Source organism: Magallana gigas, chromosome 6 (assembly GCF_963853765.1).
Source record: "Magallana gigas chromosome 6, xbMagGiga1.1, whole genome shotgun sequence".
Classification (NCBI taxonomy): Eukaryota; Metazoa; Mollusca; class Bivalvia; order Ostreida; family Ostreidae; genus Magallana; species Magallana gigas.
In genome coordinates, this window is record NC_088858.1 from 18,105,726 (window position 1) to 18,128,194 (window position 22,469).

The window sequence follows — 22,469 nt, forward strand, 5'->3', positions numbered from 1 at the left end:
GTATTATAAATCTGCATGTAACTTAAACTTTCATAATGAATAAGATATGAAAAATCATCAACTTTTGTCAGAAGTAAGGGATATATAGCAGATCAATTTTTGTACAGGACGACAATAATTCAATTTTGCTCCGATTAAGGCTTCTAAACGGCTTTCCCCCCAAAAAATATAATATGGCTGACAGAAATTTAAAAACCATGATATCTTTTGTCATTTTAGTAGAAAATTACATTTTTGTAAAGAAAAAATTTCGACATGAAAATGCAGCTCATATATATTGCTTTAAATTAAGACGCAGAATGGTAATTGGGGATTTTTGAGCGTCTGATTTAGAATTGCGTTTTGATTTTCAAAGCAATCAAGCGAATATAGGTAAATGTATGATTTGGATTAACCAGGTGCAGCAACCCTGAAATTCAAGATTTGTTTGATACAAACTACAAGTAGTGCGTGTGTCTTTTCTGAAACAAATTACATGTATAAAATCTGCAATATAACAACTTTAAAGTTGTCATATTGCCGATTTTATATAAGAAATAAAATGTGTCAGAAAGGACACGTTTACATGCATGTATATGTAATTGTTTTTATATTTTCTCGTCTGATTCAGTTCTTTACGTATGCATTTCAATCTTATATGATGCTTGGATTTTTTTGATCAATGAACGTACTAGTATATATTTTCGTATGATAATCTCCCTTCATTCTCGTTGCATCTGGCATTTTTAAACATCATTTTGAGAATCTTTCGTTCACAAGACGTGGTTACGGTTGTATACAATAATACTGACGATCGGAGAACAAAAAATCCAAGTAACACGTATTTACCAAGAATCTGGACTTTCGGTGTGACGTAACTTTCCATAGATAACGCATCAAAGACATCGAAACAAGTTGAAATTGACGCTGGTCCTCAGTGATATATACGCCGTTAATTATTTATTTCACGAGAGAAAGAAATACGTCAACCTTTTGACAGTGGCTTGTTTCGAATCCCCCATTTTGCCAAATGTGCCACGATTGTTTCAAATCAGACCTTTCATCGCTTAAAAAAGAACGTGGGCAGCTTGCTCACCTTCGCTGCTTGGAGGGCGAATTCAAATTCAATTAAAAAATATGACGTCATTCATGATCTTATGACTTATTCCTTTCATTTCCGGCTGCCTTTGTATCATCGATATCAAGGTAACGTTTAGTCTTATTTTTTATTTCATTTTACTGATCATTCGACACTTAAGAAAAGATTTAATAATCAGTTCTCGCTTCATTTTTTATATATAATTTTTTTTTACTGATCATTCTGACGCACTTTTTTCTCTTTAGATACAAAGAAATTATTTAGTAATCGAAGGTTGGATTATTCTTATTTTCCCGTTTTTGTTTTTTTCTCCTTTGCCGAAAATAAATACCGATTACAATTGCGCATTACACCGAAATACTCTATGATTAAAAATTGAAATAATACAAACAACAGACGAAAAAAATACTATAAAATATAAAAATATATTTCAGGCATATCTTATAGGTCCTACAAATACATAACAATACGTGTATAAAAATAATATACAAGTAGTTTCCTTCAAACGAAAACTTTATATCACAGTTTTGTTTCTTTTTTGTCAATTAAACCATCCACATCAAATACCCCAGATAAGTATGTTCCATCTGTGTGTCTGTCTCCCCTCTCTTTCTTTCTCTCTCTCTCTCTCTCTCTCTCTCTCTCTCTCTCTCTCTCTCTCTGTGGATTTTAACAGATCGTCATGGTTATGGATATTTACATTGATTCAAATGATGAACACATTCTGTTACAAGACCTAATCGAAGAGCATTTTGATTTACGTTGGCATTCATAATTGGTTTGCAGACAGGAATTCCAAATTTTATAATAGACCAGATAATTTACTCTGCAAAAATTCAAAATTCAAAATATGTATTCTTGAGAAAGAATATTTACAAAAGGAGGAAGAATGCAATACTACAACTTGGTGTCTATTTGTTTTTCAATGTCGGAGTTTGCCTCCTCGTTTTTACTACATATCTTACAGCAGCCGCACATTTTGGCGAAAAGTCTGTCTAGTGGTTCCAGAGAACGGAAGCAGATAGGAAGGAATTTCCAATTCTGGAGCTTTTTCGGAAGCCAATGAGGCTTTTTGTTCTGAAGCACCTTAATGATAGCGACAAACACAAGCAGACACAGGATCGGAATTCCAACTCCCGCTAGAACCTCGATTCCGGCCAGAGAAATTGCAAAGACTGCGAGTGGGAAGAGGAAAAACATCAAAATCAAATATAAAACGGCAAACCAGCGGTATTTGGCGGTTGTATTGCCTAGAAACTTTGCCATACCAATCGGAAAGCGCATGAAGGTTAGTGGATAAAAGATGAGGATTGCACTCAAGTTGAAGAACAGATGACACATCGCAACTTGCAGTGAATTTTGGAGATGCATGTATCCATCGGATGTATCCGTTGCCAGAGCAGCCAAAATCCCAGTGGTGGTTGTTCCGATATTGGAGCCAAGGGTCAAAGGATACATCCTGTCAAGGCCTATCACGCCCACCCCCACTAACGGTGTCATGGTCGAGGTAAATATAGAACTGGACTGGACGAGAATGGTCAGACCAGTTCCGATCAAAATGGCGAGGTAGCCAGTAAAGTAAGCGGCTTTCCCGGGGAATTCGTAGTTGACAAACTTCTTGATGACTTTTCTGATATTGCCTTGCAGAAGGGAGTTCAAGATCTTGACAATGCTGAAGAGGCAAACGCAAAGGAGGATAAGGGAGACAACCAACATAATACTTCCTGCCCCGGCGTCCGTGAGACCCGAACCCATAAACAAATGGGAACCTGTCAATCAAAAAGTGTTATTTGTGAAATCCATAGTTCGAAGACATAATGATGGGGTTTTTAGGTTTTAAACCGAGAATTTTACAAAGTTGACTTACAGTTTTTAGTGCAGATTTTCTCGCTGATGACGCTGCCAGTCATGTTCAGTTTAGTGATGGTCTTTGACTTACAGCAAGTCTTCAACAGACTGATATCCGTCTCCCCGTCAGTAGCGATCTTGTTGATCTCTTTTGAATCAACCTTAAAAAAGAGACAGAAAAATGAAATTCCTTTTGCTTCATTTTTTTTAGCATTTACCTGTCGATGAAATGATTCTTTAAAATGGGGAAGAAGATTGTGAATTATACTCACTTCGACAATCAGCTTTGTGAATGGTTTAGTTATTGCTTTCAACAAATCTTTGTTGGCATCCTCGTATGTTTGTAAGTGCATACTGTCCACAACCAATTTGCTCAGTTCATACAAATAACCTGTTGGATTGGGGAAAAATCCAGACATTTCAGTAAAAGCAATGATGAATTAATGAAAGGATTAATGATTGAAAGAATTGCTGAATGGGATCTTAGAAGACAATGACTTACCCGTTAGGACTTCCAGAGGCAGAAGAACAATGACAGCCAGCCAGTTAAACATGTCGTGAACCGTGGCACCTGCAAACGCCCGCCGGAAGTCGCCGACGTCCGTGATCTGACCAATGGAGACAAGCGTGTTCGTAACGGAAGTTCCGATGTTGGCACCCATCACGATCGGGATAGCTTGCCTGACGTCTAGGACTGAAAAAATAGATGAACAATTTATTGAGACTGTACTAGCATCTTTGAATTGAGAATGGATCATGAATCCTTGAGAGGATTAACAGGATTTTGACTTTGATTATATAGTTGTTCACTCACTATCGGCTGCCACCATGCTGACGACAATGGACGTGCTGGTTGATGAACTTTGAACCAGGACCGTGGATAGGACCCCGATCATCACTCCACAGATCGGATTACTCAGAAGTTCGTTATTACTGAACACCTCACCAGCCGCCCTACCTAAAGGAAAGTATCGGATGATTAGAAATCATCTATATAAAAATTTTTCCTCTTTTTTCGAAGTTATAAAAAAATTTGCTACCTTCTGGAACATTGATCTTGATTTAAAGACATTTCACCATCATACAACGTATTCACGTATTTGCAAGCTAGCCAACATCGTTTGATTATAACAATTTTAATTCCAACTGCATACTAGTATTTTTAATGTATTCATTGCACGGTTGGTCTAATTCAGTATAATCCATTGATCAAATGCAAATTTACCTCCGAGCAGTTTAAAAGCTGAGCTCAGGAAATCCAGGGAACAAAAGAAAACATAGAGTGCGAGCAGAAACAGCAGAATCCGTACTATGGTCCACACGACGCGGACCACCTTACCACAGCTGTCCAACTCTGTGGAGTAAATAAAAACAATCATTTTTAAAGGAAATCATCTGATTGGATGATTTGAATTTTTTTTATATCATCAAAACTCAATTGTAATTGTACCAGAATGTACTATGTAGAATGTCTTTATCGTCAGTAATTGTAATTTTTTGTTCGTTTACAATAGTTCGACCATTAAATGTCATTATGTGTACAAATGTACGTACCATTCCATGGAGTTCCGGTGTCCTTAAGTTCCGGTAAAGCCCATGGGTCAAACTCTTCCGGTTCCGTTGCAATGTCCACCTGCAAATGGGGGGGAAATAAAACCGGTTACATTAAACTGTGTTCAAAACAAAGTTAAAATTTTCAAGAATTGTTAAAAAAAAATCAGTTAATGGTGACGGTGTACGTAATTCCTTTACGCAAAATTGTGACAAAACTGTTATTTTCAACTTACTTTTTCGTCCTTGGTGTCAAAAGCCTTGTTTTCAATCCCTTTCTAAAATCGAAGAAAAACAAGTTGTTTACACATTGGTTATACGAGATAAATGCAGGTATTAGTGATTTTCAAAAGTTCCCTCCAAATATTTTAAAACGAAATTAGTATCACCATCATGTATAGATGAATCTTATTACATTCAAAGAAATGACCCCTAACAATGGCTATCAAATTCTTACCAGCTGTCCGTTAACTGTACCATTTTTCTCAGACTTCGTCTCCTTAAAAAAACAATTCATGACAATAAACACCCTTATCTATAAATGTGCACAGGTAAATGCGCAACGTGAAACAGATTATCTGAGCGAATCAACATATTATTTTCGGTTTCTTAATGCGACTTTTATATTTATGTGTCATCTTGTTGGGTTTATTAGGTGCGGGTGTAATATAAAATACTATGACTGAAAATTCCATGCTTGCAAACAACAAGTTCATTCAAAATTTATGCTGCGGGATTTATTTCTCAAATATCTAAGCGTGTACAATTACTAAAATATAAGACTAAAATAAGTATCTCAAAATTAAGAATAAAATATATAGGTCAAGATTTTTTTTAAAGGTATTCTAAAAGAGTTCTTATTATTTAGAATGAAGTATCGTATTGCGTATTTTAGAAATCTTGATGATTCTATAATTTCTTTAAAACTGTTAAGGTACAAAAAATAGTTCATGTCATTAACTTTACCATCAACAACTCAAATTCTAAAGAAAATTTAAAGATCCTTGCATATGCATCATTAAACACCAGAGCAAGGTCTCAAGCAACAAAAAACAAGTTAACATATGTTGATGGAAGATAAAAAAAAAAAAAGCCCTGAAAATTTCATTTTGAAATGTCATTTATAGTACTAGTAATTTATAGTTTTGTCTCCTGGTGTTGACAACAGAAAAAGAAACAACATGTTGAATGAATTCCGAGCATGTCTTTACACATTCCGTGCACACAATGAAAACCGAATTATGTTGACCAAGTGACAGAATGTCACCGCCATTTGTTTTCGTCATGCATCAATGGAAAAAATATGCGTTTGGGTGAAAAATGTGAAAAAAAGAGTGCTTGTCGCCTTTGATGGACAAGAATTACCTGTGTTTAATGCTGGTAAATTACTAGGATTTGCCTTACGCATTCTGTTATTTTTACCTGCCTAAGGTATGACAATGACGACATATTAATGACGAAACATTTCCTGTATTACAAAGATTTTGTCAGCATAAATCTAGTGGTAATGCCCACATGTGGCAACAATTTGCGGTTTTACAGTTTTCCAAAAATTATTAGTGCAATACATGTATGACGTCTTCGTTTATTTCCTTTAGTTACCGTTACATCCCTGTCCAAATATATTACTTTAGGTTAAGAAGAAAGTACATGTAAGTAAATAAGTAAAATATTAATCATATTGACATGTGTTGTAGATTTATAGAATTATATACAAAAGCTGTTATCATAAAGCATTCGGACATTTATACGTATATTTCTTATTATAAGGAAAAACAAATTATCAATAAATTAGGTCTACGTGAGGAAAAGTATAAAATGCACTTTTTAAAACACATAAAAGAATAATGCTTTTCTCCAACAAAAAATTGTATGTACCAAAGAACTAGGTATCAAAATAAAAAAAAAAATATTTGTAAAATCTTGATTTAAATCTAAATATGTATAAAATGACAAAAATGACCAGGAAGTCTTTACATTTTAAAGAATGCTAGCTCTGAGAGAGAGAGAGAGAGAGAGAGAGAGAGAGAGAGAGAGAGAGAGAGAGAGAGAGAGAGAGAGAGAGAGAAACATCTCACCGGTATCTCCGAGTAAGGAGGTGGAGAATCCATTGTTCCAGAATGTGTTTATCTTGCTGGTAAGAGATGATGTATAAATGAACATTTATTCCGGATCATGAACTTTACGGGCTTATTTGCCTTTTTATAGACTCCAGTCTGAAATAGACAGGTAAAATGGGCGGAGTCTTACACACCTGCTCCATGCCCCTTTGTCAGTTTGTTGACTCTAGAGAACGCATGAATCACTGGTGATAGACCACGTGGGCGAATTGTCTCAAAAGTAATTACTTCATTGGATAAACGGTACAAAGGTGCGATAATTTCCAAGCAAATCCTACGCTACTTAAATTTGGTTTTTGAAAGTTGCGACATGCAGGTTTGAAAACCTGTTGAATTTTGTTCGGAAAATAGTTTTCTTTGTCACATCTGACTGCTGAAGAATCAAAAGAGACCAAAATAATAGGGTTTATTATCATTTGGCATTAGAAAATTTTTAGAAATTGAAGAATTTGATATCATAATTGATAATAGTGCATTGCACTTTGTTCATCTAATATCAATTCTAGTTTTAAAAAAAGGCTGCCTCCATTTAAAAAATGATAAAAGGTCATTAACTAGAAAAAAAAACCCAAAGTTTTATAATTTTTGATTGAATTTGAATATGTTTAATAAATGAAATCGCAATGAGCACTCCAAACACAAGTGAAGCATGAAGAATTGGGCTCTTGTTTTTATAAATTTTCAGTTACAAGTTATTTTCATTTACAGAAACAAAATAAATCTTATTCGTCACATTTATACAAACTTGCACTTGCATAACTTACCATCTAATTTATACAAATTTAATGCCAAAAAAAACCATGAGAAATTTACCTGTATTAACTCTTTAATCTTTGTTTATAAATCCAGTATTTAATTGTTCATCTTGACTACCTACATATATCATAGATTACCGCAGTATTCTACTATAATGTACAGGTATTATATAAATTTTCAATAAACGCGTGTTTTTCATTCCACATCATCATTTTATTATTCATATTCAAAGATTGTTCTTGTGGTGCAGGGGGGGGGGGGGGGTTGGTGGTTCCACATGCATTTCGACATCTTATAATCCCTCCTTTACATAATTAAGCCTTCAAATGGGGAGGGGGTACATGTAACTCCATTCAATTGACACAATCACACACTTATGGCTTGGAATTTATTCACTCGTGATCTACCATTTACAAATCCCTTATTCATTGACCCACATACCCCGGGCATCAAATTTACAATGTACTCGGTATATTTTTAGCATACACCCCGCGCGCATTTGTTTCACGCCAATTTATAGCAAGGCACATAAATAATATTATATAAACCGTAAGTTTGCAAGTGAAATGAAGTTTGCAAGTGAAGAGCTTCTTTAAATATGATCAATTCGCATCAACCGTGAAGGAATTTTGTCAATTAATATGCATATTATTAAACAAGTTACAATGTCTTAATATCCTGAAGAAAATTTATGCATTTTTATAATATCCTTGTATATAGAAGAAAAAACGTTATTTGTAAGAACGTATACAATTACAATGATGCATTTGGATTTTTTTAATTCAACAAATATTTATCATGCAAATAAGTACATAATAGGATTGGACTAAATAAGTCCTCTCCCCAAGGATAAAAGCTACAACTGATTCGTCTGGATGAAATTTCAAATTCGCTTGTATAAATTGGAATTAGACAGTCCGTATTTGAGAAATTCGAATAAGTTATGAAACTGGTCAGTTTCTAGGTCAAACTGCGCACTTCTGTTTTGGAATACTGTCCACTGATATTATTAAAACATTTTATCCGGAATATCGTTTTTTGTTATATTTTTTGGAGATGATCTTTCAAATTTCTTATTTGTAATGACTGTAGTCAGGTTATGCTAAAGAAAAGAAGCGAATTAGATAGCTTTTTTGCATAATTTTCTTAACAAGCTTGATTCTAGATACGCACAGTATTACAGCATTTAAAACTAGTATTTTAATTCTATTTCACCAAATAATGTTAAAGATGTTAACTGTACGACATATAAGTACATCTTTGTTGATAAAAACAAAACAAATAAGTATTCGTAGAATTCCCGGTACTCATAACAACGGGACCAGAATGTCTGACCATAGAGCAATAAAATTTCATCTATCTGTATATGATAATGAACGAGGAAAGGGGTATTGGAAACTAAATACGTCACTTTTAGGAAGTAATGAATATAAATGTCAAGTCAACAAAATAATCACAGATATAAGTAATAAAGAAGGTTCTTCTATTGAGAAATGGGAGTCTCTAAAAATATCAATTAAAGATTTTTCTATAGCTTTTTCCATCAAACGCCAAAAAACATATAAACAATTAGTATTCCAAATTGAACAAGAAATTTCCGATATTGAAAATTCTAACCATAAAGCAATGGATATGAACAGAAAACGTGTTAGTGATGGTGAAAAAAAATACAAAATATTTTCCTAGTTTAGAAAAGAAGCACCAAACACAAAATGTTATCCACGAAGTTTTAAGTGAAAATAGTCTTCCGAGATGACGATATTCTTGGTGCAATGTGTGACTACTATGAAAACCTGTATAGTTCAAAACTAATATCAAACGAAGACATCGACTTATATTTAAAAAATTGTAAAGTAAATACACTATCTGAAACTGATAAAAACATGTGTGATACATTTCCGTCAATGAATGAGTGTAAAGAAACCGTTATGAATTTAAAATCAAATAAATCCCCGGGCCTCGATGGTATACCCAATGAATTTTATCAATGTTTCTGGCACCAACTATCCTCCTTATTTTATAACATGTTAAAAGAAATCTTTTTGAACGGAAAAATGACATTTTCTCAAAGACTTGCAGTTATCTCCCTTATACATAAAAAAGGAAGAAAAAATGATTTGAAAAATTACCGGCCGATTAGTCTTACTAATACAGATTACAAAATCATAGCATTTATTTTTGCACGTAGATTACAAACCTTTATTTCAAAGCAAATTGGTAATGAGCAAACAGCTTATATAAAAGGCCGATATATAGGTATTAATGCCCGTTTCATTTTAGATATTTTTGAATATTGTGAAAATTTTAACAAAGAGGGGATCTTGCTATTTTTAGACTTTGAAAAAGCTTTTGATTCAGTAGAATGGAATTTTTTATTTAAAACACTAGAAAAATTCGACTTCGGGGAAAACTTTCTAAATTGGATAAAAATTTTATATCAAAGCCCAATATTCAGATTAAAGAATAACGGATGGATTTCAAAAACATGCGAGATGAAAAGGGGAATAAGACAAGGCTGTCCAATATCAGCCATTCTATATCTTTTTGTTGCCGAAATTTTATCTGAAAAAATAAAGAATAATGAAAATATACAAGGCTTTAAAGCTAACTTTATGGAAAAAGAAGTAAAAAATATACAACATGTAAAACTGTGCTTGGTCCTTTTAAAAACATGTTTACAGAAATCGAAACAATAAACAAGTTCTGTATTCATGCGGGATCTAAGGTTAACATTAGTATATCAGTCACGAACAAAGTCATGATAAAATTGAATGTTATAATAAAAATTGGATGAAAATTTATCATGATATAGACACTTTATTCGAATCTTGGAAAAGAAGAAAATTAACATTATTTGGGAAATGCACCGTAATAAACTCTTTAGCATTATCAAAACTCATATATGTTGCAAGTATTTTGGAAACTCCCGATGAAGACTATATCAAAAGTATTAATAAGTTGATATATAATTTCATTTGGAATAAAACTGATAGGATCAAAAGAAATACGTTAATTGGTCACGTAAAAGAAGGCGGACTAGGTATTACTGACGTCGAATCAAAGATTAATGCATTAAAAGCCGCATGGGTCCCCAGATTAAAAGAAACAAAACATTGTATTAAAAGTTATGTAAATAGTTATTGCACTCCAATCAACATAGACATAAACTATTTAATTAATACAACTGAAAATAAAATTGAAAATTATGAAATATTAAAAACTATGCCGCTATTCTATAAACAAGCTTTTGCATGTTTTAACACATGCAAAGACTTACAAAACAAACCAAGCCCTGAACATTTTTGAAGCAACCGATATGGTCAAACCTGATGTTTTTATACAAAGGGAAAACAATATTTTTCAAAACTTGGCTTAAAAGTAATATTTTGTTTGTTAAAGACTTATACTCTGAGGCGGGAACTTTAAAATCGCCCGAGGAAATAGCAGACATATTGATAAACAAAAATAACTGGTTGTGCGAATATAAGATAATTAAAACAATATTCAAGAATTATGAAAACAAATTGGATCTTAGAGTTTGCCAGTATATGAATCAAGTACAATCATATACCCCTTCGTACAATCAATACTCAACTAAAGATTTCTATAATCATTTTATAAAGAAGAAATTTCAAAAACCAACCATGCAATCAAAATACAATAAAGAATTTGATATTCTCAAAAGCGATTGGGAAAATATTTATATGAATAAAATCGACAAAAAGATTTCGGAATTTAATTATAAATTGTTAAATAATTTACTTTCAAATAATTATTTTGTGAGTAAGATAAATAAAAAATGTGATTATATGTGTAAAATATGTACAGAAAAAATTGAAAATTCACACCACCTTATTTTTGAGTGTGTGAATGTACAACATACATGGAAGTTAGTGAGCAATATTTTTGGTTTTGATGTTAAATGGAAACACATAGTTATTGGTTTTTACTCTGTAAGAAATGAAACCACTGGCATGTATAATTTACTTCTTTCTTTTGTTGCATTAAAAATTTACAAATATAAGATGTTTTGTAGACTAGAAAATATTGTAGAAACATCAGAAGGAATCGTATGTAATTTGAAATTATGCATTCAGAAATACTTAGAAATTCTACATTGTATCGGAAATACTAGATATTATTCATTCTTCAAAACGCTCTTGGATAAATTGTAGATAATTTTATGTTTCCATGGGTGACCTGGCCCATGGTTTTTCACATAAATAGGGAGGTAAAAAGAGACTGTGGTGACGATGGATCTACCTCCCTACAAAACGCTTTTCTTATTACAACCCATCAACTTCAATATTTCTGTACACTTCTCTTTATTCAGATCAATCAATAATAATATTATCTTTGTAAAAAAAAAATAACAGTGATTTGTATAAAATATTATTGTAACTTTATACACACATATATATATATATATATATATATATATATATATATATATATATATATATATATATATATATATATATATATATATATATATATATGGTACTTAGTCAGATATAATAGCTGTTATTACTACTACTATTGCTCTTATTACATGTATTATTATTATTATTATTATTATCATTATTGTCACTAATATATTAATTATTATATATTTGTTACTACAAATACATTTGAATATTGTAACATGTACTTTTGTAAATAAATAATAATTAAAAAAAAAACAAAAAAAAAACTGTACCACATCGTAATAAATCATGTATACATCAAGGATAGAACTATGGAAGTTTTTTTTTTAAGAACTTGTGTCCGATCCTTTTGGCTTTTAATAGTCAAAAAAATATGTTTAACTCATTAGATAGTTCAAAATAATATGACCCTTGTACATTTTTCTTAATCATTCAAATTAGTTTATCATGGCATAGAATTTTGATCAACCTTGACTCTAGACATTTTTGAGTGAAAGTTACATTTATTTTCTGAATTAGTTGTTCCTAAATTAATTATATATCATTATATCACACCTTTGGGGGGAAACCTTGATGTTTTAACAGAAATAATTGCCTAATTATCTATAATTAAATCTAAACATAGGCTTGATTTAATCGACGCACTCACATACAAGTTTCACTCAGATTTCACATCCGTCACTTAAAAACGCTCTGCAGAGACTCTGAAGCCTACTGGCTTCGCATTTTGCGTGCCTCGCATATGTTTATAAATGTTATTATGTTTAATGCTGATGAGCTTATTGCTCAAAGTTGAAATAAATAATAAAAAGATTATTGCTATTGTTCTTGGAGTTATTGATGTAAATAACTGTAGTGTTTATTTGCCAAAATTCAAACGAATTTTAAGCGACATACACTACGCTGGAACAAAGTTATAATAGCCATATATGATATCGATAATAATATAGAAACTGAAAATCCATGTGAAACATTTTTATAATAACCACCTATTTCACTCGGCAATATACTCATTGTTTAGTGTTTTAAAAATAAAATACTATCGATAAATTGTAAAATAACATTTTTAATGAATTTATCAGCTCGCACAAATTTGAATTTTGGGTAAAACTGTTTATAAATTCTAAACATCTCAAAATTACAAAACTTTTTTTATTTCGATTACAAAAATCCGCATATATTGAACATTACAAATGATAAAGGGAACACGAAAAACTAATACTCCCCATCGTCGTTTAATCAATAAAATGATAATAGATTTTAAATTTTAACTTTAATCACAGAAATATGGATTGATTCAGAGTACAAATAAATCATAATTTCGTGTTCGAAGAAATTTAATGCGATAGCTACAGCCAATATTTTCATATACATGTACATACATATACATTTTATTAGATTATAAAATATTGAACATGCAGAACAAACTTGGGGTGAATTACATTGTAAAGTAATGCATTACATTACCATTACTTCATGAATTTGGGCATTATATTACCATTACCATTACTTAAATTTCTTGAAGTAATGCATTACATTACCATTACATGAGTAAAGTAATGCATTACCATTACCATTACTTTGTGAAAAATTGACAATAAGTTTTAAAAAATTTAAAATAATTTAAATGCTAAATAAAAAGTTCTTACAAATGTTTCATATATAAAACACGCTTACATGTATTAATAAACATATTTACAGGTTCATGTTCACTATCAGGTTCAAATTTAATGACTTATACAAGATTGCTGTTGCACTGTATGATCAGCAATGTTTCAAAGGTTTCATCTTTTAACTGCATCCTGTCGGGTTTGAAAATCTAAGATATGAGTGTTCAGGCAATAATAGAAAAAATACATGAATCTTGTATTTTCTTTCAGTACAAACTATTAAATATACAAGACTACAACACAGATGTTGAGAGAGAGAGAGAGAGAGAGAGAGAGAGAGAGAGAGAGAGAGAGAGAGAGAGAGAGAGAGAGAGAGAGAGAGAGAGATTGCAGAGTAACAAGGCAGCGCTCCATTAAACTGAATTGAATTTTATTGTCAAAGGATTGGAAACATCTTCTAATAATTTAGATTGTCACCTTCATTTATAACAATTATGTAATGTATTTTTACAAGTGACACGGAAATAAAATAATTATTATAAATGTTTGTAATATTGAGTATAAGCAGAAGTAGAATACAGTCTTATCAGAGGAAATGTAAATACATTGAACATTCAACTATTTCAGACTGACAAAAAATATCTTAGGTTTTTATATTTGAATAATAAAGTTAAATTTTTCCACACTCCTGTATGAAAGTGTGAACAGCTTTATATATTTTCCCATTTTCATCGTCAGACAAAGATTAATCACCTCTATTCTAACGTCTATCTCACTCGTATACAGCTTCAAATATACACGCACTGAATTTCATTTTTCTGCCCTACTTTATACAATCCAATTTTTCCCCATTCTGTTCAGCATAATTCTACTAAATATTTTCATTTAACCCTGTTATCCTTCTATAGTTGGCACAGTTATACTCAGATTTCCTTTATTAGGAAGCTTGATGAGACATCCCTCTTTCCACTCCTCTGGAACTGTTTCTTCTCTCCACATTTTCTTATTTTAATAAACCAGTAATCATAAAATATATTGTCTTTTTACGACAAACTGCTGAAGCTATACTGAGTACCCGTGCATATCATTTATGTAGCCCACTAAAACTAGACGGGTTGATGTTCCGCCGCTTTGTAAAAAGTTCTAGGTAAAAAAAGTACATTCTCCTTCAGATGAGTGATTTTATGTTTGAAACTTTAACCCTAACACTCTCCTATCATAAATTCCGTCTATTGGTTATGCAGTTTTTCAGTATTTGACATACATGTACTTGAAATATGTATAAGCGATAAAAAGAAACCAGGTCAATATAAATATAAATTATGCATGGTGGTTTACATGAGAGAGAGAGAGAGAGAGAGAGAGAGAGAGAGAGCTAGCTGTATATTTGGTCCATTCATTGACATATTTGGCTGTTTACATTTTTAACTGAGAGCGAGGCCTCTGATAAGAATACGACAGAATCCTCTACAACTGGAAATCTAGACCTCCGTGTCTTGATCATCCAACAAAAGACCCACAGCAGCAGCCAATTATTCATGTGTCGGGGGGAACCTTCCATTGATTAATGGTACTAGTACCATAGAAGTACCTTCCATTGATTAATGGTACTAGTACCATAGAAGGTTCGAAAGTAAGGACATCAGTCCTTACTACTGTCCCGATTTAAACTTCGACACACCTTCTGACCCGTACAGATATCATCCGACCCCATTTTCCATCAGATGTTTTCTACTTTTAATTATCACAAATATTGTCTTTGGCTTCCGTTGAATTAAAATTAACATAGCTCATATTGTCTGTTTGAAGTCCTGTTTCTGAGAAAAGTAACAATTGTCTGGATGATGAATACGGATATACAGTTTATCAGTATGTTAACAAGATACAGTTGTTTAATGTACCTTGATCAAGACGAAACCCACCCATTCAGAAAGTTTGATGGTCAACAAATTACATTTACTATCAGATTCACCAACACCAATTTGAAATAGATTGTCTAGCCAAAATCTATTACTTAGAAACAGCAAAAATCCGAAACGTTCTAGCTCTGAAATTTGAAAATACAAAGTTCTTACTTTTACAGATGGCGATAAAGCAATAGATGAAAATGATTATCCATCCCTTTTAATAGAGAATGCTGTTCCTTAACCTCAGTTTTGTTATTATTGATAAACAATTGTCGAGCAAACATTGTATTTTAAGAGAGCTGGATGAACGTGGCCATTTTAGGCTATATATTCACCTCCATTATGCGAAGATGTAAGAAAATATAAAAATTTAAAGTTGAGTTATTCTTTTACGAATAGGTAATTAATGGCCAAAAACAACATATTAAAAAATTTATGGCAAATCTGAAGGTTAACTTGTTGACCACCCATGCACCGCCTTAAATACTTATAACAGTTTGTTGACGATGCACTAGATAAAAGTATTAATTAATTAAGTTTTTTTTTATATATTTGGATCAATTGTTTTCTTTTAAATTAAAAAAAAACTGGTATTTGGTTCATATCGAAAGTTATGAAAAAGAATTCTGACAAGAATTCAATTAAGCATTGAATCATTATTTTTTGAAAGATATAGTCTCATATCTGCAGCGGTGTGTGCATACAAATTGAATAACGCGCGTTAGCGCGTTATGAAAATTTGTATGCACACACTGCTGCAGTTATGAGACTATATCTTTCAAAAAATAATGATTTAATGCTTATATTTACATTTTTTAAAACTTCTTTCCTTGTTTGCAAATGTGATTTTTACGTCAAAATTTCTTTTTCATCCTAAGGGTAAGTTCAAATTAATGGAAGAGCCACTGTAACAGCCACAAGCGTGAACTTTGCTTCTCGCTTGTGACGTTGCATTTTACAGCGTTCAATGTTTGTTATAACTAGAGTATCTTTTCACACACTTTACATGCAAAAAATATTTGGAATGTAAATATTAGTCTGTAAGTAATCCTTAACAGGCTAATTAGTATATATAATGATAGAGTTTAAGGTACATGTACAATATATACATGGCGTATTTGTGCATCGTTTTCAAAAATAGAATCACGTGACCAATTTAAGCAGAGTTATTATAAGCGGTTAATTCGTGATACGATATTGTTGTAAGAAGGGCGGCTTCAGAATGTGTTTTTGCAGGAGGTTAATAACAAGTAATTTGGGAAAGCATTTCTTCAAATTTTAATCATAAAAAAATATGTTGCGTACACCTTTAAATGAGCTAGAAGGAACAATGCAAAAATACATGATTTTCGAAACTAAAATTTTTGTTTGATCGTAGAAATCCATTTTAAAAATTCATCATTATTAACTTTTTCAATATTTCTTTCTTCTCTCATTAGTTTTTCTTTTAATCGTGTAAAAATCCGGACAACCTTTCTTTTTTTCCAAGTAATATTAACCACAGCACATTCGTATCCTCTCCCATCTGGCGGGTGAGCGAAAGGGACTCCAGACCGTAGCCCGAGACGATGATATAACAGTTACATCTAATATTTCGACACAACGACAGGATTTTAAAAAATATATATAAATAAATCTTTTTGTTGATTTTCTTTACCCGTAAATTGTACTTTTGAAATCACTTTAAAAGCAAATCCCTTTACTTCTCCGCTAGAGGTAGATAAGAAAATCATGAACCAGGCCGGTTTTTACGTGTCTCTATACAATAAGCCATTCCACATTTCCGTATTCTAAACTATCTTACCTGGGTCACCAGTACACGTAAATACCTTCCGTCTACAACCATTGGGTGTCGCTAGTAAAAATACACCATTTCTCTTTACTGATATTCTTGGTTTTAAAGATATCATTTTTCAGGTTTATGACAAGGTTTTAGAAAGAGAATGAAAAAGGAATGTCGAGAAGAAATAGGTTGTCCCTTTACTAGGTTGTATACAAATTAAAAAAAAAAACCCAGAGCACAAGTGAAGAAACTGTCGATGAATTAAGGCTGTGTTGTGAATCACGATCGTAGGCTGTGATCACAAACATTGGCGAGCGACACAGAGACCACCTTAACCGTCTACCAATATTAAAAGTATAATATAAATATACAAAAAGTACACAGATCGAACATTTAACATATTAAACTCAGACAGACAGATAGATAGATAGATAGATAGATAGATAGATAGATAGATAGATGAATGAATGAATGAATGAATGAATGAATGAATGAATAAACAAACTAAAACGGTGATTTGGTTTTTAAGGACATTTTACCTCTTGAATTACATTTATATTCCCATCATAGAACGGACCTGTGACTAGACGGGAAAGGCCTTAATTTTTTGTTTGTTCTTTTTTTGATGCGAAGCACTTTAGCTTGTCAACCCAAATTATCCAGTATCTAGCATATACAAGAATTAGTATTATGTCTGGATCAAAAAATCACGGAAACCTGAAAATTGTAGGTCTGAACGGAATACAAAAGAATGATAAATAGCCTTAAGATGTGTGAAAATCTCGAAAATAAATGATAGACTAAATGGATGTGCGTTTCCATAATCTAGGGCAAATGTGCCAAACAATGTTTGGTTTGTTGCATAATCTGAAGGGAAAAAACCCCACACATTGGAAATGGTATCTAGTAAGGTAGCCTAGGTCACTCAAGCAAAACAGTGCATTCATTGTCAATCCAATGGGAGAAGTAACGGAAGTGTTGGCTGAATGAATGTTTATTTCCCTCAAACCATATCAATGGTACATGAGGTACAAAAAACAAAAATATTTACAAATGTACAAATGCAGGGTCAAGTTAGGAAGAGTACAGAGTTAAATAAATCGTGCTAATATTTTTTTTACAAATATGGACAATTTTTTTAATGAGTCAATGTCATTGGTATTCATAAGGTTCCCAAATTTATAAGTATTAACATTTGTTGAATATTTTTCTTCAATTAATTTGTTGCGGAATAAAGAAAATGCCTGGCATTCCATAACATAGTGGTATTCGGCACCCAAAGTGTTTTTATTACATAATGAACAAATTCTATGACATCTTTCTATGTTATTCCATCTCCCAGTTTCAATAGGTAATTTATGATTACAGGTTCCAAATTTTGTAAATATGAATCTTAGATCATTTGGAAGTTTCGTAAGATAAATTTCCTGTCCAAAGCTTTTCTTAAAGATTCTGTAATTAAAACATTTGGTTGAATTTTCTACACTCCTGTACCAATCTTGTAAACACTGATTTATGAGTGTCTCTTTAACAATAGATTTTAGCCATTTGGTACTACAAAAACTTTGATTAATCCAGACATAGGAAAGACCACATGAATTAAGAATATCTCTAACATATTTCAACCATGGGTGCATAAACGAACCTTCAGAAAAACATTTATAAAAATAACGATACATTATATGTGTAAGTTTACAATCATGCGCCACTAAAAGTTTAGCCCAGTAAGTAATTATCCGTACCTTGATTAAGATTATCAAAGGATATCGCCCAGTTTCCCCATAAACCATACAATTTGGGGTACTGGACTTAATATGCAGTACAAAAGTGGCTCAATCAAAGAAGCTGTGTGCCATCTTTTGTTTATCATGTATATAAGTTCCTCTTGTATCAAATTATTTGATTTGAGTGATAAAACTGAACTTGAATTTGATAAAATGTAAATAAAAGTACAAAAAAAAACAAGAAATCATCGGGTTATTTTGACATTTTGAAATTAACAAATTTTGACCATAAATTCTATTTTTTATAATTCTCGCGTAAAAAGTTAAAAAAAAAAGGCAAGAGTTTTCAAACTCAAGACTTGTAAAGCGACAACTTACGTCAATTTTCAAATTTTTAAATTTGGCCGGAAAAGTTCAATGGTTCCATAAGGGTCCTCCACACTTTTTTTAAGGTTGCGGGGGGGGGGGGGGGGGGTTAAATGTGCGCGAACTGAACTGGTGTATTCAAACATATAAGAAAAACATAGAAATAATAATTTTCAGTTAGGGAAATAATTCATTGTTAACATTGTTTTTTTTATTTGCACTTCATGCCATAATTTATAGATTAATAATAATAAATTAATACCGTTTCAGTAGCCGTATTCGTTTATTGGATCTAAAGTTCTGTAGCCTAAGACTGTTCACAGTGCTACAAAGATACACAGAAAAATCATCAACCATATTTCACACGACCTCCATGCTCCATTGCATGCGGATGCACGATCATATATGCTTAAAAATTATAATTTATGTCACGGAGCATGAACGAATTTTAATACGATCTGACGTCTCTATAGATTTAGGAACGGTGTTTTGACTTTCAAAAACGCAGTACTACACGCAAGATCTGAACAGTTGTATAAATGTACTAGTACCTATGCCAAATTTTATAAAGAAGCCAAGGAGCGTTTTTTTTTTACGGTGGATAATAATTTTTTTTACATGATTCCTGCAGATAAGACCCAGCAGAATGCTTCGTTTATCCCTCTATACATTACAAAACGAACATTAATCGAATTTTTCGTATATGCTACGGTGATAAATTTTCGTTCGTTGTGGTTAACAATGTTTTATTTTTATTTTTTTCGGAAGAGGGGGGGGGGGGGGGGATGAGTACTACCAGTTTGTTTATTTCAGGTTTGTAAATAACCTTCACCCCCTTCCACTATTTTTGAAAAATCTATATATCCGCACATGTTATAGAGAACCTACGACTATTAAATTCAGTTTGTGGTTTACACTTACATGGTGCTCGTCTATCAAAAATTAACATTTTTTTTTAAACTTAAACTGTAAAAACAAAAAAACAAAAACAAATTATGCATATTGCATATATGTGCATTTTTAATGGATTCTACATTAACACTTCCTTCTTGGGAATCGACATCATTTCACAACGGGAATCCTTGCGCAAATTAAGTACATCACAGCTACATTTTTACATGCAATAAACAATGCTGTTTAAAGAATATGAAAATTGAAGCACTTTTCATACCGGTATAAACAGGCATGTTCTATGGCAGTCTATAATGATAAAAACCATCCGAACAAGAGTAAGGAGGGTGATGTGTTTACAATCAGAATGGTTTCCAGATCAGGTCTACTAGCTCATCTTCAATATCACATTTGTTGTTTTCAAAGAAGAATTTATTCCTCTCGAAGTTCAAACGATTTTCCGAAATTGCTTCTATTGATGGGACTCGAAAGTGTCTAATCCAGCTATAGTTATTTTCATTTAAATAGAAAAATCACAAAATGTTCAAGCAGACAATTTCAATCTTAAACATGCTTTGCGGATCCCTACTTAATTATTTCTTCTGCAAAGGTGCTGCGATTGCAGGATTATCATTGTAAAAAGTTAAATAAAAGTTGACTTAAAACACGAGTAGGTAAATGCGAGTGTACCCAAGATTAATCTATAACCTTCCTCCCCATTGTTCAGAGTATTGATATCATAATACATGTAAATATGTAATCTCTCTTTCTTTTTCTCAAGTGCTCACCTCAACCAGTTTTATTTATTCCGGCGATTTTACAGGTCCTCATTCTACAGGCATTTTATAATGCAAACATCATTAACCTGTATAAAAACTGTATTGCACGTACCGATGACCTTAATGGGTTTTCATGACCGAGTGCAAAGGCACTAGGTTCATGCCAGCCCCCCCCCCCCAATTTTTTTTTAATAGAAAACAATCGAGGATTGGTGCATATTTTACTGTCGGTTTTCTCTGCACTATATCTAAAATGCATTTTTGATCCTAGATCGAGTTTTTTCTTCGTTTTGATTTGCATATTATTTTCATTTTGTATCTGTGGAAAAACAAGATTAAAAAATTGTGTTGGTTCGATATAGATTTTCAAAATGGTTCGAAACGGAAGGAGATGTTTGGCCCAAGATCTTTTAACATATACCTGTATGTGCACCCCCCCCCCCCTCCACAAAATTGCGAATTTAACTGTGTCAAATATTCATTTTGTGAACCGCTGAACACCTGCATTTATGTAAAAAAAAAATAAAGCTTGTATGCCTTTTTGCCCACACCATACTGAAGCTTCTCCTCTATCTACATGACATGGACACATCAAACATGGCTTCTGGTCACGTACGATGAATTACAACACCATACAAGAATGTCAATTTGTCCATCTCAGCAACACTGCAAATCCGGGTTTTGTCAAACCATAACTAATCTTGAGTCAAAGGTACTGTAATGAATACTCAGATATAAATAGCATAAATGATGACGTGAAGATGTTTTGTTTCTCATCACATCGGCGTTATAATGACCAAGGTTGAGTTATTTCAAAATGTTAAAAAATAAGTTTATAGTAAGGAATTTTTGGGAGACATTGTGGCACGCATTTATCATGGACTGCATCTTTCAATATAACTGAAATCCTGAAAATCGGCTGCAAACTGTAGACTTATGTGTTTCTGATCAATGCTCTACAAAAAATATAATGTGTGCAAAGCATGCAGCTATTATATTTTGTGTCCATGAGACTGAAGAACCCTAACCTTGGCCATATCAAACATAAAGGTCAGACATGTTCTAGTAAAAGGTCAAGGTCAAATGTCAATATCAACGGAAGTCACGCTTAAGACCTGGCCTCCTTGTCTTCGTCTGAAGTTACTATATAAAGTGCGTTACGAAAAGTGAAAACTGAAATAATCTACACCTTTCATTAATATTATTTACTTCATTATGAACCAAGTACCAGAATACCATTCAGAAAATCCAAAACCACAATGCTTAGGGAAAAAATGGTTAATAGAAAAGAAAACTATTTTGATTATTACTATAGCAAGAAAGAAGGACACAACTTATCAAAATAAATACATACGTAAATGTAAGGCCTGTTTTGGACACACCCTGATTTCATATTACTATGTACATTCATATTTTGAACATTGTTTTAAAATTTCCTTTATGCTCAAAAGGGGTGTGAAAATAGTTCTAATTGATATATTAATGTCTGTAAAACCGTGAATATGCCACACATTAACTTTGTGGTGTTAATATAATTTATTAAGTGGTTGCTATGGTGTGTAGTTTTTGTCTCAGTGCAAAACAAGTTCAACAAAAAGGCAGACAAGTGGTTTATCATTTTAAACATCG

At 32.3% G+C, this 22,469-nt stretch overlaps 1 protein-coding gene across 1 annotated transcript; it reads right to left on the reverse strand.

Annotated features, from left to right (window-relative positions):
- Positions 1–1,484: 1,484 nt before the first annotated feature.
- LOC105341344 (sodium-dependent phosphate transport protein 2B) lies at positions 1,485–6,722 on the reverse strand. The gene is made up of 10 exons (XM_011447831.4): positions 6,556–6,722; positions 4,935–4,976; positions 4,714–4,755; positions 4,481–4,559; positions 4,152–4,280; positions 3,741–3,884; positions 3,429–3,620; positions 3,199–3,317; positions 2,946–3,087; positions 1,485–2,847 (listed from the first exon to the last, which is right to left on the reverse strand). The coding sequence occupies exons 1-10, from the start codon at positions 6,586–6,588 to the stop codon at positions 1,976–1,978; spliced, it is 1,794 nt and encodes a 597-aa protein (XP_011446133.3). The 5' UTR covers positions 6,589–6,722; the 3' UTR covers positions 1,485–1,975.
- Between the last annotated feature and the right edge of the window lie 15,747 nt (positions 6,723–22,469).